We start from the raw sequence: 14,510 nt of genomic DNA on the forward strand, positions 1-14,510 counted from the left end.
GCTCATAAATTGAATTCATTCATGCCATGATGCAAACACCCAAACATGACCAGTGGAAATCAGATTTTGATAAATCTTTGAATAAAACGACTTACTTCTGGTTGTCTTCACATTGATTGAAAACAGCTGAATCTAAGTTCACCTTTCAGTTAAGTACCAATCCTGCAGGTTCACATGCTTCCGTATCTCACAGAAATGTATTATTGGATCATTTTCCTCAGTAAATGAAAGATAAATTCTGATGTTTTTTTTAATCTCATTTTGTTTAATTGGGTTCTCTCTGAACAGTTTTAGGACACTGACAGTGTGTTAGGTCATATTTATGCAGAAAAAGAGAAAATTCTAAATCTTTTTAGTACCAGAACATCATCCCAAACTGATGCACATTAAATAACTCAATGAAATTAATTGAAAAGAGGAAAATCCCAGGACACACTGGAGTGCAATAATGGTGGTGTTTTATTGCAAACAAAGGGAACAAAATACAATCTACCGCACGTTCACCTCCTGATTCCTGTGAGACATCAATCACTCAAAGAACAACATACTAAATAATTGGTCACAAACTCTCGAGAACAAATATAAAAATGCAGTGAAAACAGGATCGCCGTCTACGTTATGAGACAAGAGCCCCTCGGACGCTCGTAAGATAAACTAATACTCTGTGAAAATTACAGACCTCATACAAAAAATAAGATTTTTTTTCCTCAATAATAATAATAATAAAAAAAGCCAGCTTATTTACAGGACAATAATATTTTCTATGAATCTGGCTTGCCAAAATCCCAGTGAAACTTTGCTTATTACAATTTTTCTTAGTAACCGACTTGTTACGCGTGTCCTTTCAAAGTGTATAAGGCATGACAATCCACCTTTTGTCCGTTATTCAGCAAATCTTAAATATGAAGATGGAATACATATGAAAGGACCGGCCATAGTCCTCCGCTTTAATCATAGTTATAACCTTTATGCTTTCAGTAATTGTCATTTTTTGTTAAAGTTTCTGTGCATTGCTCAGCCCATTTAAGGCACCAACTATTCAGTAGGGGAGTCCAGAACAAACTGTACACCGACGTATAAATCAAACTGAGAGAACAGCTAATCCTACACTAATCCTAATATGTACACGTATATCAACATTAGAGATGAGAAAGAATGAGCGTAGTAGGCAGCGAATAACTTAATTTACATGCAACCAGTTGATGAGTGACCTTAAAGATAAAAACATTCATCACTTCAGCTCTCGAGATGAAACACAAACTGGTGTAAAAACTCATTTTTAGGGCAGCTGTTTGCAGGGAGCGACTTTCCCAAATAAGAAACCAGACAGCTATGAATCAGCCGCTTTAAAAAAAATACAAAATAAAACGTGCATGCTGACACGGATGTGCTATATATCACAGAGCTGAAGCACTTCTTGTTGCCAAGGGTGACGAGAAGGGGAAAAAAAAAATAAAAACGCTAATTAAAAAGCTGGAGGTTTGAGGTGAGGACTGCGCTTTGAATGTGGGCAGCAGCGGCAGATGTGTGGCGTTGGGCTGCGTGTGTACGGCGAAGAGAGTGAGAGCGAGCTAAAAGAGATTAAAGAAGTTTATTCTCAGACATCCAAACCTTCCACCAAAGGCCTGGCATGAGAAAATATGGGTGGAGAAGGGTTAAAAAAAAACAGGGCGAGAATGCGCACCCAAACTCTACAAAACCCCCTAATAATTAAGAAGACCTCAAAATACACTCAACCTGCTCTGACTGTAACACACGTATACGGTCCTGATTGAGTAAAAAGGGGGGCGCTTCCAAAAAGGGTAAGTTTCCCTTTCAAGCGAGGCTTAACAGAGGCCACTTTGATCCATGAATCATTCCTGAGGAGACAAACAAAAAAAAAAGTGAGAGAGTTCAAGGTCAAATCAAGCCGGGAGAAATGAGATCACTGATGATGTCAGCTCCTTTGTTTCAACTTAATGTCACCAGATTTGTTGTTTGTGAGGAAAAGAAAGAAATACATCTCCCTCAGGGGAGCCGTTTCACAGACAGCTCTAACCTACGTGGTTCAGATTTTTTCACTCGTGGATAAAGTTTCTTGTTTCCATGATCGCTGTATATCCTCAGCAGAGCCAAACCCCAACATTAAAGCCTGCTCAGTGGTGACGTAAGCTGCTCGCGCCGTTTCCAAGCACATTCGAATAATCAGACTTCAAACAAACACATACAAACTAAAGCTGAAGGATCGGTTTATTATTACTCCTCTCTCTATTTTTTGCTTATTTACAATCGTGAATCGGGACGGCGGAGCGTCGAGCGGGAGCAGTGAAACTGTTGGTGGTTTATGGAGCCTCATAATGTCAGATGATGACAGCTGTTAGAGTCACATCTGGTATTTATAACACGTCACTTTGATCCCACGTTAAAAAAACCTATAATGACCAATTGGTGTTGGTCTTGCAGACAGAAATCAGGGGATATTCAGAAAGGAAAATGGAAAAGACAGCAACGCAGCCTGTTATCATGGATAAATGGAGAAGGCCGAGGCCTGGCAAGCTTCTTTTGATGTTTACTGACAACTGTAATAACAGAGTTGTGCTTTTTCACTGCTTTACTGTGCCTGAATTCACACATTTCAATACTGATAATGGTGGATTTGGTGAAAGTTATTGTTAAACCACATTTTTATTCTATGTAGGGTCTGCAGAAGCATTTATCTTCTGCAAATAACTCTCAGTATAGTAGTTTTTACTGTTAGTGGCAGAGTTTAGGAGAGTCACTGCGCTGGATTCAGATCTTACTTCTAAAAATCGAGGAATCTGAAGGTAAAACGACGCATGCACGTAATCCAGCATCATTTTATCAGCCACTGCTTACTGTTCTTGTCTTTACACTGTCAGAACTGTATGAATTTGGGCAAAACAAAGACCTTCCAGTGACAGTTTTTCACATTAAATGCATCTATCTCGCAAAACATTGGCTGGCTGTTAGCACTGACTGCAACTGTTTGGAAAAAATCTGGTAATTTTCAGATTTATATCAGCGGATCAAAAGCTGTCGACGACAAGTCGCTAGCTTTAGTAAAGCAAAAGATTTTGTTGCGTCCTTCAGTTAAATCAGACCGCGGCTGCTGTAATTTTTCACTGAATTATTTATCAAAACAGCCTAAATTTGTTCGGTTGCACTGTAAATAGATTTGCCATTTTTGCTTTGCACGTTTGTGATAAAATTACTGCTGCAAATGCAAAACCACACTTGCAGTTCCAGCTTTGGCAACAGAGAAATCTGTAAAATATTGTATAAGTGAAGTTGAAGTGAAGTGGAAAATAAAAGTAATTCAACAGGGAGCGTCTTCTCTCAGGTGGCAGGTTTACTATTTCATGGCTAATTTGCTGGAGACTCTGCAAGTTTGCAAAAGCCACGGAAGAAGTGTACTGAAAAGTTTAAGCAGGGCAGTGTTTTTATGTCATGTACTCCATCAGTCAGCTTATTTTTCCCTTGGTAAAACGCCTGTGTGATTCTCCCTTTTAACTGTGCAACTTTCCCTTTCACTTAAGGATACTTTGTCTTAAAAAAGCATGCAGTATAATTTGCTTTAAATACTGGTTGCAGCCATGATAAACATCTCACTTGTATGAAAATGCCGTAAAGCAATCAAGAGAGCGTTTTCAAAATGCCACAGAAGTTGTGAGGTTTTACGGGAGCAGAGCTCAGTCGGTCAGGGATATAAATACGTCACCAACAAAGGTCTGAGCAACTGACCTGTGACCTGTGACAAAGACAGGTGCAAACTCAAACAAGCAGAAAACAAAACCTCATTCACATCAGCTGAAACATCACTGTATGCCAAAGCCTCTTGAATCTACAAAGATAATACCAGTGAGGTGCTCCAGCTTATTTGTAGCTCCTTGAAATGCTACAAAAGTGTAATACAATCCACATACACGTCCTTAAGGTTAAGTGGTTACAATCAAGGCAGAGCAGTATTGTTCAAAGAGCTCACTGTGAGACCGCGCTGAGAATTTCTATTTATCCTTTAACTGAAATGACACAACCTTCAATGATATTTATAGCTGTCATTTGTTAAATTATTCTCAGTCGGTCAGTCAGTTGTCCGTTTCTGTCGGTTGCTTCTTTGCTCAGACATACCACTCCCTGCGTGAAATCACAGATCCGTCCATGTGGGACACATAGTCGCTGTCTGTACCATTGTCATAGCAGTCCTCCGGGAGGTAGGGGGAGCCGTTGTTCACTATGGTGCTGTGCACAGGAGGCCCACAGGGGTGCATGTTTTGGGTGTTGTAGTGATCTGGGTAGTAGTTTCCCTCCTTAAGGCCCCTGTGGTTGTCCCCCCTGTCGGCCCAGTCGTCCCTGTCCTTGCGTTCAGGGGTGTAGTCGGGGTAAATGATGTCTCCACCCAATTTGGGTTTCAGCTCCTGGCTGCCTTTGCTCGTCTTGTCCCCGTAGACTTCCTGCAGCTCATGAGGCTGCAGCACATCCAGCTGAGACTCCTTCTGCATGTCGGAGGGTCCCAGGTACTGTTTGGTGTAGTAGTCCCCTCTGAAGGTTCTGCGCTGGCGCATGTAACAAGCCCCACCCAGGATCAGCAAGAGAATCAGGAAAAGAACTCCGCCCACTATCCCGCCGACGATGGTTCCCAGGCTGCTGTCGGGCAAAGAGGCCAGCGTCGGGGAGGTGAACAGGGCTTTTTGCTGGTCCTCAGAGGTGCCGGTTCCAGAGGTGTCGTGGTGGAGGGAGGCGGTGGTGCTGGGGGCTGCAGTGGTGGGGGGAGGATCTGCAGAGACAACATGTGATGAAAAGATTTAAACCAGGGGAAGGCAGCAGATGGAGTGGAGTCATAAAACTTAGAGGAGAAAGACTGCACTTTATGTTCTGTAACAACTGACAATGCAAGTGTGAATGGTTTTTAGATTAATTTATAACAACAGTGTGCAGCGTCAGAGCAGAGACATGCCTCTCATGAGAGAGAAAGAATCTGCTGAAAGCTGTGCTGTAGAGCAAAAAGTGTGGAAATGAAAGGGGCAGAAGGAGGTTAAGTGCTAAATGTCAATGTGTGCGAGCATGACAGAGACAGAGAGCGATCGCAGGACATGCACTCATGAGCATCTGAGTGAGTGTGATTAGCTCTCCCCCGTTCCTTCCACAGCCTGCTGCGGGGAAGTCATGTGAGAAGATGAAACACTGTGATCGATGTGAGGTTCCTGCATCTGATTTGTCCTCCGGTGGCCAGCGTTTGTGATAGCAGCCAGAACTGCAGAGAAGAGTTGCATGTTGCTCAAGGTCAGGATAAGTGCCTCCATGTTGACCTCCAGCCTGTGGGACGAAGAGCAGCCTGATACCACCAGTCAATCAGGCACATCAAAGACCCAACTACAAAGCAACATGACTTCAACTAATAAAAAGGTCTGCATCACCGGGAGGTTTTTAGGTACTAGTTATCCAAACCCAAATCCCCGTAGAGCTATAATGAGTTCCACAATTTGGTAACTGAGTAAGAATCTAATTCCCTGCAATTATACACAGTGTGTGAGCCTGAAGGATCAGGAGTAAAGCAAAAGCATGACAGAGGATAAAGGAGACAGATCAAGGTCGGTGAACTGATATACTGGCAATCACCTCCTTCGTCAGCCACCATCAATCCTACCCTGCAGCGGGACATTTTAACCTCACGTACGCTATGAGCATCTGCAACCATGTAGCTGATCATCGGAGACACGAGAAGCCAAAAACCACAAGGCTGCAGAGACAACTGGGAATGTGAAACAGCTACACCAAACAGCCATGGAGGGGGAGGGAATACAACTGAGCTCAACGCGGCTTTCTCCACGGGGGAGGGAGGCAAGAGGCCGCATGCCCAAGTCTTAATATTTGACAAGAGAAGCAAAATAATTGCTCAGTGCAATTCGGTCCTGGACAGGATGTCAGCTGTGCTTTCGTTTGGAGCACGACTCCAAACCAGGCCTGTACACAGATGGAGCCTGACAGGCTTTTCTGGAACTTCTCCAGCTCTTTCCTTTCGACAGTGAGAAACCAAGACGACTGTGTGTGTGTGAAGAAGAATACGTGTCCAAAAGCAGCAGTTGCTTTGTTTGGAAAAGGATTAAAAGAAGCAGAGGAGAAATGAAAATAAAAAGAGATGCAGAGTTCTCAGGATCCACGCCCTGACTTTACAATAATGAACTCAAGCAGCAAACCAGAGGCAGACAGGGAGCTGTTTAGCATGTTGCATGTTTTATGACAAGGATTTACATCAATGAATCAACAACATTTAAAAAGTCCAAATACAGGAAAACCCTGTCTGATGATTCATAGAAGTCTCCCCTCTGGCTGGTCTATAGTTTAAATTATGACTGGGTGAATGCAGCTCAACAATTTGACCACATTTTGGGTATAAGAGTGCAATATATTGTTAAAAAACTTACTTTACTGGGTACTAACACAGACTTCTGTGTATTGCAAATCTGTGAACACAATTCATTATACCCCGCTGTGAAACCTGACCTCAAACAAAACACAGAGAAAGGCTACATGGGTGCAGGCTTTGCTGAACCAGCAGGGGTAAACACCCTCTTCCTTATCTGAGACATCTAATGCTGCCAAAACCACAACACTGGAAATGCTTGGTACTGATACTCTTTATCTGCATTCCATGCTCCTCTGTTGCCAGGAATGTGTGAAAGTAGATCTGTCCAGGAACATTTATATTTATATGGAGGCTTAGCTCTGCTAGAAGTGATCTGTAGGCTGATTCCACTGAGAGACTGGATGGAAACACACGCTCGTCATTTCTTTTCATGTCATGCTAATGCTAAGATATCTAAGTAAGCAGTTTGTTGGAAAAAACAACCAATGATACTTCAAGGTACTGTATGGAAAAGTTAAAAGTACCTTGTACCCAGATGTTCACATCCTGGCTGCGCAGACCGATGTCATTCGTCACTTCACAGCGATAGATTGCAGAGTCATTGCGTTCCAATGGACGAGTGAAAGCAAGAGTATAGTTTGAGACCTCAACACCCTCCGGCATCAATCCATCCAACCTGGACAAAAATTAAACATAACACATATTTCAGTGTGTAGTACATCACAGACAAACCCGTAGAAATATTCTGAAACTACACTGTATGTTTAATGGACATTATTTTCAATGTAAGACTGAAAAATCTACCCACGGCCTGCAAACACATCACAGCTCTGTTAGTTCAGTTTGCCTGTTGCAACTATTATATGATCACATGACTGTGTGATAATTTGAGCTGACTGCTCTCCCATCAGTCAAGAGGAAAAGTTTGCTGCATGAGCACAAGATTTCAGCGTTCTGGGCACAAACAAAAAAGAAAATAAAGAGCTTGGCTGTCCAGACTTTACTGGTGCTGTAAGCCTAAATTACACCATATTTCTTGTTTTCAAAGTACGATGATGACAAAGAGCTGCCAATAGGCCAGTGTTGCTCTGATGTGTGAACTGTTTGGAATCTTTTATTTATAGCAGGAAGTCTTCCCGAAGGGTGCAGCAGTGCATTCGACAGCTCCAGTGTCCAGGCTCTGCAGTTATGCTGGAGGTAATTTATAGAAAGAAGCTCGCTTCGCTGGTTAATTTAAGTTTTTTTTTTTTTTTACAGTAAATCAACCAAACAGCAGGTGATCTGTACTGTACTATTTGTTAGCATCAGTTATCAACAAGCTTGTCCGACCACTTGCTTGCCCGTCAATGGCAAACCAAGTGATCAACAAAATCAACCAGAATACAAACAAAGACTCAACATCACATATTTAAGCAATTTTTAAAATTTTATCAGGATTTGTTGCTGCAGTGTGAAATCGGCAGTAAATTCAGTTAAGTTTCACTGTGCTCCAGTAAACTGTGCAAGTGAGATTCTACTTGAAAACAGGATGAACTATTAAGGCTAAAATGAACAGCTGGTTTTCACTGTTTACATTGTACAATGGCTTTTTCAGTGATCCAGATCATACTACGTAATTTAACTGTGCAACCATTTGAGAAAAAATATCAAACATTTCTCCCAAGTTTATGAGTTGACAAGGACCGCCTCACTCCAGCCCTGCTGAGGTGAAGCAGTACCTGGGATCCCCTGAAGGATGCAACCTCTCTCTCTCTATATACACCGCATTATCCTCACTAGGGTCGCGGGGGGTGCTGGAGCCTATCCCAGCGGACTTGGGCGAAGGCAGGGGACACACTGGACAGGTCGCCAGTCTGTCACAGGGAGGATGCAACCTCTAAAGTAACATTCCAGTGAGTTTAAAGGGTTAAATTTATACGGATATAGGTCAAAGTGCAAGAGCTGCTTCATGATCTAAACACTTAAGTGAAACAGTGAGTTCCTGGTTTGGATTTTACAAATTTATCAACAACCATAAGCCTTTATTTCTTACTGTTAAAAAAACAATTAACAAAAATGTGCCAAACAAATTAAACCATCACAATTACTTATTGAGATCTTGGAGAAAATGGTTTTCAAGATCTCAATAAGACTCTAGAAGTTTTCTCTTCCACACAGAGATTTAGAAATCACTGTAAAACACCACTAAGTGAGGTTTGCTTTTGCGTTCAGTCAGAGGTTAGTGGGAAGTCTCACTTCAGCATTAATGTACAGGGCGTGTTAGTGGTCAGTGGTTTTTATAAAACACTGTTTTCCAGCAATACAAGAGACAATGGAAGGAAGTCTACAAACTCTGACAGGATGACCGTACATCCAGTTAAGTCAAAGACTACAGATTGGCATTACAGCAGGCATATGTTGAGGATACTGACCTGATCCACGTGAAGTGACGGGCAGGTGGGTTGGCTGTGGCTCCACAGGTGAATTTCACATTTGCTTGACCCACATACCAATTTTTGGCAACTCCTGCTATTAAAACTATTGGTGCAACTGTAAAACAAAATATAACAAAAGTTTATGATTTCAAAAATGTGTATGACTTGCATGTATTTTATTAAGGTCTTTTGTTTTTTCCTCCTACAACAGCTGCGTTGGTCCTGCTGACCGACATTTATTCTATTTTATTTTCTCCAAAAGGTAAAAGACCAGGACTTCATAATCAGTCATTGTGATCCCAGCAGCCTGATGACAAATGAGCTTTTCCAGAAGAAACAAAGCGTGTATTATAAGCACAGTAGCGAGTGATGACAAAACAAAGGCTGTGCAGGACTGTAACAGGGTGCAGGATCTGTTGGTGAAAGAGAGCCAAGAGAGCAAACAAATGACCATGGGTTGGTGGAAAGTTAGAAAATGACAGACTCACTCAGACAGCAGATGAACTGCAGCAAATAATAAACACTACTGCCTCACCATGACAAAGAAAAAAATGAAAGAAGGCTGCAGGCTGCCTAAATGAAGCCCAACACATGCCACTGTAATAAAACATGGCAAACACTGACTTAGATATCCAATTTTTCATTTTGATTTCTCTGGAGGACAAATGAGGAACTCATTACTGCGCACAGGAAGACACCTCGGCTCATCGTGTCCACTGGCCCTTTTCACACAGTTCAACGTTGAAATTGTGCTTCTTTTGCACTTAAAATCCCTTGCCTCTGCATTTGACATGATTTATTGAGCTGGAAAGCCTCTTTCTTCCTGTATTAACCTTGGTTTTTCTGTGTCCCCCCCCCCCCCCCCTTACCCCCAGCAGCCTCTTGCTAGTCGTGTTGCTACTCAGGCCTGATCAATATTTCATAAAATACCTTCATTAGCCTGCACTCACACAATCCAAACACAGAATAACATACTGCTCGCCGAGGAAGTATGCATCAATGATTATAACATTAAGATGACTCTTAAATTGCTCCTTTATGGCGAGGTAGGAAAAGATAGTGGGCAGAGAATTCATAAATGAAACGAGCAGCATGGGTTAATATCGATAAGATATACTGGACCTTTTAAGGCTACAAAGCTTTACAGTAATAACTGCTATTATTACTTTGCTATATGGTATGCTCCTGATTCATCACCTTATTTCAGGAACAATTTTGCTTTGCTTTTTTCTTCACTAGCTACAGTGGAAATTAAAATTTGATAGATTCTCATTTACAACATTATTATATTGTATACCTAAACACAGTTTTCTAACAGCCCTTTATTTAATTCAAAGAATTCCAAATAAAAGAAATTTATTGCAGCGGTTCAAGATTATACAGCAGAACAATCTTTTGATTTTTGAGTCTGTACACGTTGTTTTGACTGACAAAAAGATACAAGAATTCTGAAGAATTATTTGAACACAACCTGGCAAGTATTTACAGTACCAGGACATGTATATGGGACTGACTCAAAATAAACTAAATATCATCCTTGCATTGAAGGAATGTGTTACCCGGTGCAAGAAAATTATTCTGTTTCTATTTTAACTGTAATGCATTCCGAAAAAAACACACAAACCTTTCCTGTTCAGGTTCTGAGTCCAAAATTACATTTTATTCATATTTATTCATATTTATTGGGGGGGCAGTGAACTACAGCTTTGGCAGTTTTTGCCAGGGTTAAATGTTCACCTCTTTGTCCATTAAAGTAGAAAACCACTAAAGAAATATTGTCTATGCACCATAATAATTTATCATTTCATTTTATTACATTGGGAAAGATATAAACAGTTTGGGCAACGAATGTTGTACTTATTTTCTATGGGCTGCACTGTATTAATGTGCTACAACAGAAGATTGAAAGAAAGTAGTAACAGTATTATGATTTAATGGCAGCACAAAGGAGCATGTAAATCCAGCTTGTTTGTATTTTTCATAAGTTTTGTTGGCATTAACAAAAATACTGGATATTCTGTGTCTTTTCAGAAAAAAGAAAGTTAAGGAGGTGTTATAATTTAGCACTTACACTGAACATTTAGTGTGTAGGGGATGCGAAACTCTGTCTGCAGGGCCGGGTGGCGCACAACGCAGGTGAGCGTCTTGCCCTGGGCGTAGCTCTGCGGTGGCCACATGTAGCGTACATGTACGGTGGTGGTACCGTTGGGCTCATCCTGACTTTGTTTTTCAGTTCGCCCATACAACTCCGTCTCCCAGAAAACCTCAGCGGCAGGACGTCCACGTTCTGCGATGCAGGTGGCCACCAGCGACTCGTTCCCGCCGTCCAGCAGAGCCGCGGGACCGGCAGACACATACACCTTCGGCTCCACTGTTTAAAAAGAGATTTAGAGAAGGAGGAGGACAAGACAGAATGGAGGAATGACTACAAAATGAATATTGATCTTTTTGTGTATGTATATGAATAAATAATGTCCAGTGGTCTCAGTATACTTAACTGCCAACAGATCACAGATTGAATTCTTCCATTTCACCTATATGCATTAAAAATTGATGAGCCATGCTAGTCAGTTAAATGGAGGTATTTCAGTGGCGACTTCTTTATTGTTGTGTGTCAACACAGTGTGTTTGATATAAGCTACAGCAGTAGTATCTATTGGTTCTGCTGTATAGTTCTAGAAAAGTATATCAGTACCTGGAGCCTGCACATGACTTTGGGGAAAACATTCGATATTACCAAATGTGAGTCTTCCAGCACTGTGGTGTGTTTGTATTTGACTTTATTGTACAGGAGGATGAGGAGCTAAGTTACATTACACTTCTCAGCGCTGTAGAGCCGGGGTAATGTTACACCAGCTTCCTGAGAATGACTGAAGGTTTAGACGTAACAAGGATTTTCCCAACAGAGAGGCAAAACAGATCCATGCAAGGGGGACGTGACCAGTATAATGCAACCCTCTACCTGTTACGCAAAGCAGAAAGCAGTTTATCTTGCACTGCTCTGGCCTGAAAAACATCACAAACTGTCAGCAGTGACACTTGGAAAAGTTCAGCTAGACAAAGAAGGAACCAGGACAGTCTACATACAAAAGAGAGGACACAATGGAGAGGTAGAGAAGCTGGCTGCACAGGTTATACAAGGCTACACTTTCGGGTACCAGCACTACAATGCTCTAATGTTCAATTCTGCTTCTTTGTGCTGCAGTGCACCAACCCCTCTGTCTCTGCGTCTTTTAAAAGAACAGCTGTTCCACTTATCGCAATAGTGACAGTTTTAAAGGTGACACATGGGGGCACACACACACATAATCTACAAGACAAAGCCGTCATCTTTAAGACATCTGCCACCCTCCCCCACACCTTCCAAGCTGGAGGTCCAACAACAAATTCAAATAACTACCGGCACCCCCCTTTTTCCAAAAATAACCTGGCGTCTCCGGTACCCTGTGCAGGGGCGGGGACGCCGTTCTTAGTCCTCCACCTCGCATTCTTCGCTCACTTTTCTCTGCCCCTCCTCACAGCCTCTGACTATAAACAGTAGCTGCTCTATGTTAGGAGGCGAGCTGGCTGAAGCATCAGAATAACTAAATCAGGCCAATGTGTTAATTTGGACTTGCTGTCAAAAAGGGAGGGGATCGCTTTGGATGAGTGGAACTGCGTTGGGGGAAAGGGTAACGATTTCCCTTCAGCAAATGGGCTGTATTAGCCCTTTCTTGTCCACATACACACTGAGCCACACATGCACACTGAGCACTGATGTCAGAGTGGGAACCTCTATAAAAAGGAAATTTAACTGGATATTCAATGGCCATGCATCATGTCTGGACATTTTAACAGAAAGATTTAGCATTAAAAACAACAAATAGGCATTTTTACCATTTAAAGCAGTCAGTTTGATATGATGATCTATAGTTTTGACATCAACAGCCATGATCTTTCAAAAAGCTAACTTAGTCAAAGATTAAAACATTGCCAAGAATAAAATGACGTAAAATAGCCAGTTCATAATGCAAATGAATCCATGCATAACAAGTAGGTGATATCAAATTATCAATAAGCTGTTTGCTAACAGTGACCTCAATAACTGATAGTCAAAAGAGCAAGGCACTATATGAGACAAAAAGCAAAATGCAAGCAAATTATAGACATACAGTACAGAAACTGGGAAAGTACAATGTTATTTTAATAGATGAAAAGGAGAAATGGAACATTTCTGATGACAAACTAAGAGACTATGACTCAGCTTTGGGGTTGATTTCTCTTTTCTATCACTCAACCAAGAAGGATTGTATTACTGGTAAGAAAAATGATCCAAATGCTTTAAAATGAAAATGATTGCTGTTCATGGTCAGAGAATAAAGTTTAATGCTTGGAGCTTACACAGTTACAAAGTCTGCAGTAAGAATTTGCTTGTCAGTAACATCTACCTCAAAAATGATTTTGTTTGTTTTGTTTTTAGGAAAGTCCACTGCACTTCAGTAAATTTTTCATTGACCTGTCAGAAGTCGAAAACAAAAGATCATTGTGATTCATTTGCTTAATGTGTCATGTTTCCCTCCCCCGGTTCCTTCTTATTGCTTATTGGCGAGGATTTTTGGCTGACATAATGTTGCACAGTTCCTGCTTAAGTGTTCCTTAAATGCTTTGGCCTTTCCTGTGAGTAGCTGTACACAAAGATGAAAAAGAGAGCAAGAAAGCCAGTACAAATATTGTGTGTTTGTTTCTCATGATAATGATTACATTCAAGACTGTTGATACATTCTTTGTATCAAGAGTGTGACTTTTGAAATTAAATCAACGTCCGCTGACTGCACCTGTTAATCATTACGATGTGTGTCGTGACTTTGGTGTATTATTCATGGGTTTGACTGTTTCATTGCTTTACTTGAGTTCATTTGAAAGGAATGAAGGGTAGACGTGTGCTTTCTCACAAACCTAGAAGTATAAACATGAATCAAATCAAGGAACTTTGAGCTGAATGAAAAAACAGAAGTTGAAACTGAAACAAATACAGCACACTGTACAAAGAATATTCTAGATAAGACATGTTAATCAACTCTGGCTTAATACGAATACATTGTTAATATAGTGGCATGCTGTGCAGGGATGCAGTAGTTGAGTTACAGCGAGACTGTATGCTTCCTTATGATTGAAAAAGTCAACTCAAAATTTAGGCAGGAATGAAGAGGTCACTTTTCATCGTTGTCTGGAGAAATTGCTGACTTAAGTTTTGTGAAATACCCTGTGGCACAACCTAATTCCCACATGACATGTATCAAATTGTGAAGAACACATATTTCCACCATAATCACACCCAAATTACATCTGTATTGCAAAGCGGGCCTAAGCATGTGTTTAGGGTGTGCATTCAAAGCGTTTGTATGAGCCAAGAAACACGCCTGAGAAGCTGTTGAGAAAGGCTGCAAGGTGTAATTGAACTCTGTGAGGTCCTAGACTCTGTGGCTGTCGCAGCAGCACTTAATGTACCACTCATTAGACATCGGAGTCTCCTTAAGTCTCTTGAGGGAGACAAGAAGGTGCTGTCTACAGCGCAATCTCCGACTATCAGCACTGGCACCCATTTAGGGATTGAAACATACGCTGACCACGGAGAAAGTTCAACGTTTGTGCTCGACAGAGAAGAGGGGCTTTTGTGTCCATACAGTGAGGAATTTGTATGTACACATGAGAGTGCAGACAATTTATGAATGCACAAGAAAATGAAATCCCCA

General features: G+C 41.3%; 1 protein-coding gene across 2 annotated transcripts in view; it reads right to left on the bottom strand.

The window, feature by feature from the left end:
- Positions 1-441: 441 nt before the first annotated feature.
- The window catches only part of nectin3a (nectin cell adhesion molecule 3a), a 39,974-nt gene continuing 25,905 nt past the window's right edge, over positions 442-14,510 (bottom strand). For both annotated transcript variants that reach the window (XM_022208159.2, XM_022208160.2), the window contains exons 3-6: positions 10,850-11,149; positions 8,776-8,893; positions 6,889-7,040; positions 442-4,774 (exon numbers count right to left, since the gene is read on the bottom strand). In XM_022208159.2, coding sequence (XP_022063851.1) covers positions 4,119-4,774; positions 6,889-7,040; positions 8,776-8,893; positions 10,850-11,149 — 1,226 coding nt within the window. In that variant the 3' untranslated portion in view covers positions 442-4,118. The remainder of the gene's footprint in view (positions 4,775-6,888; positions 7,041-8,775; positions 8,894-10,849; positions 11,150-14,510) is intronic.

Source organism: Acanthochromis polyacanthus, chromosome 13 (genome assembly GCF_021347895.1).
Source record: "Acanthochromis polyacanthus isolate Apoly-LR-REF ecotype Palm Island chromosome 13, KAUST_Apoly_ChrSc, whole genome shotgun sequence".
NCBI classification, from domain to species: domain Eukaryota; kingdom Metazoa; phylum Chordata; class Actinopteri; family Pomacentridae; genus Acanthochromis; species Acanthochromis polyacanthus.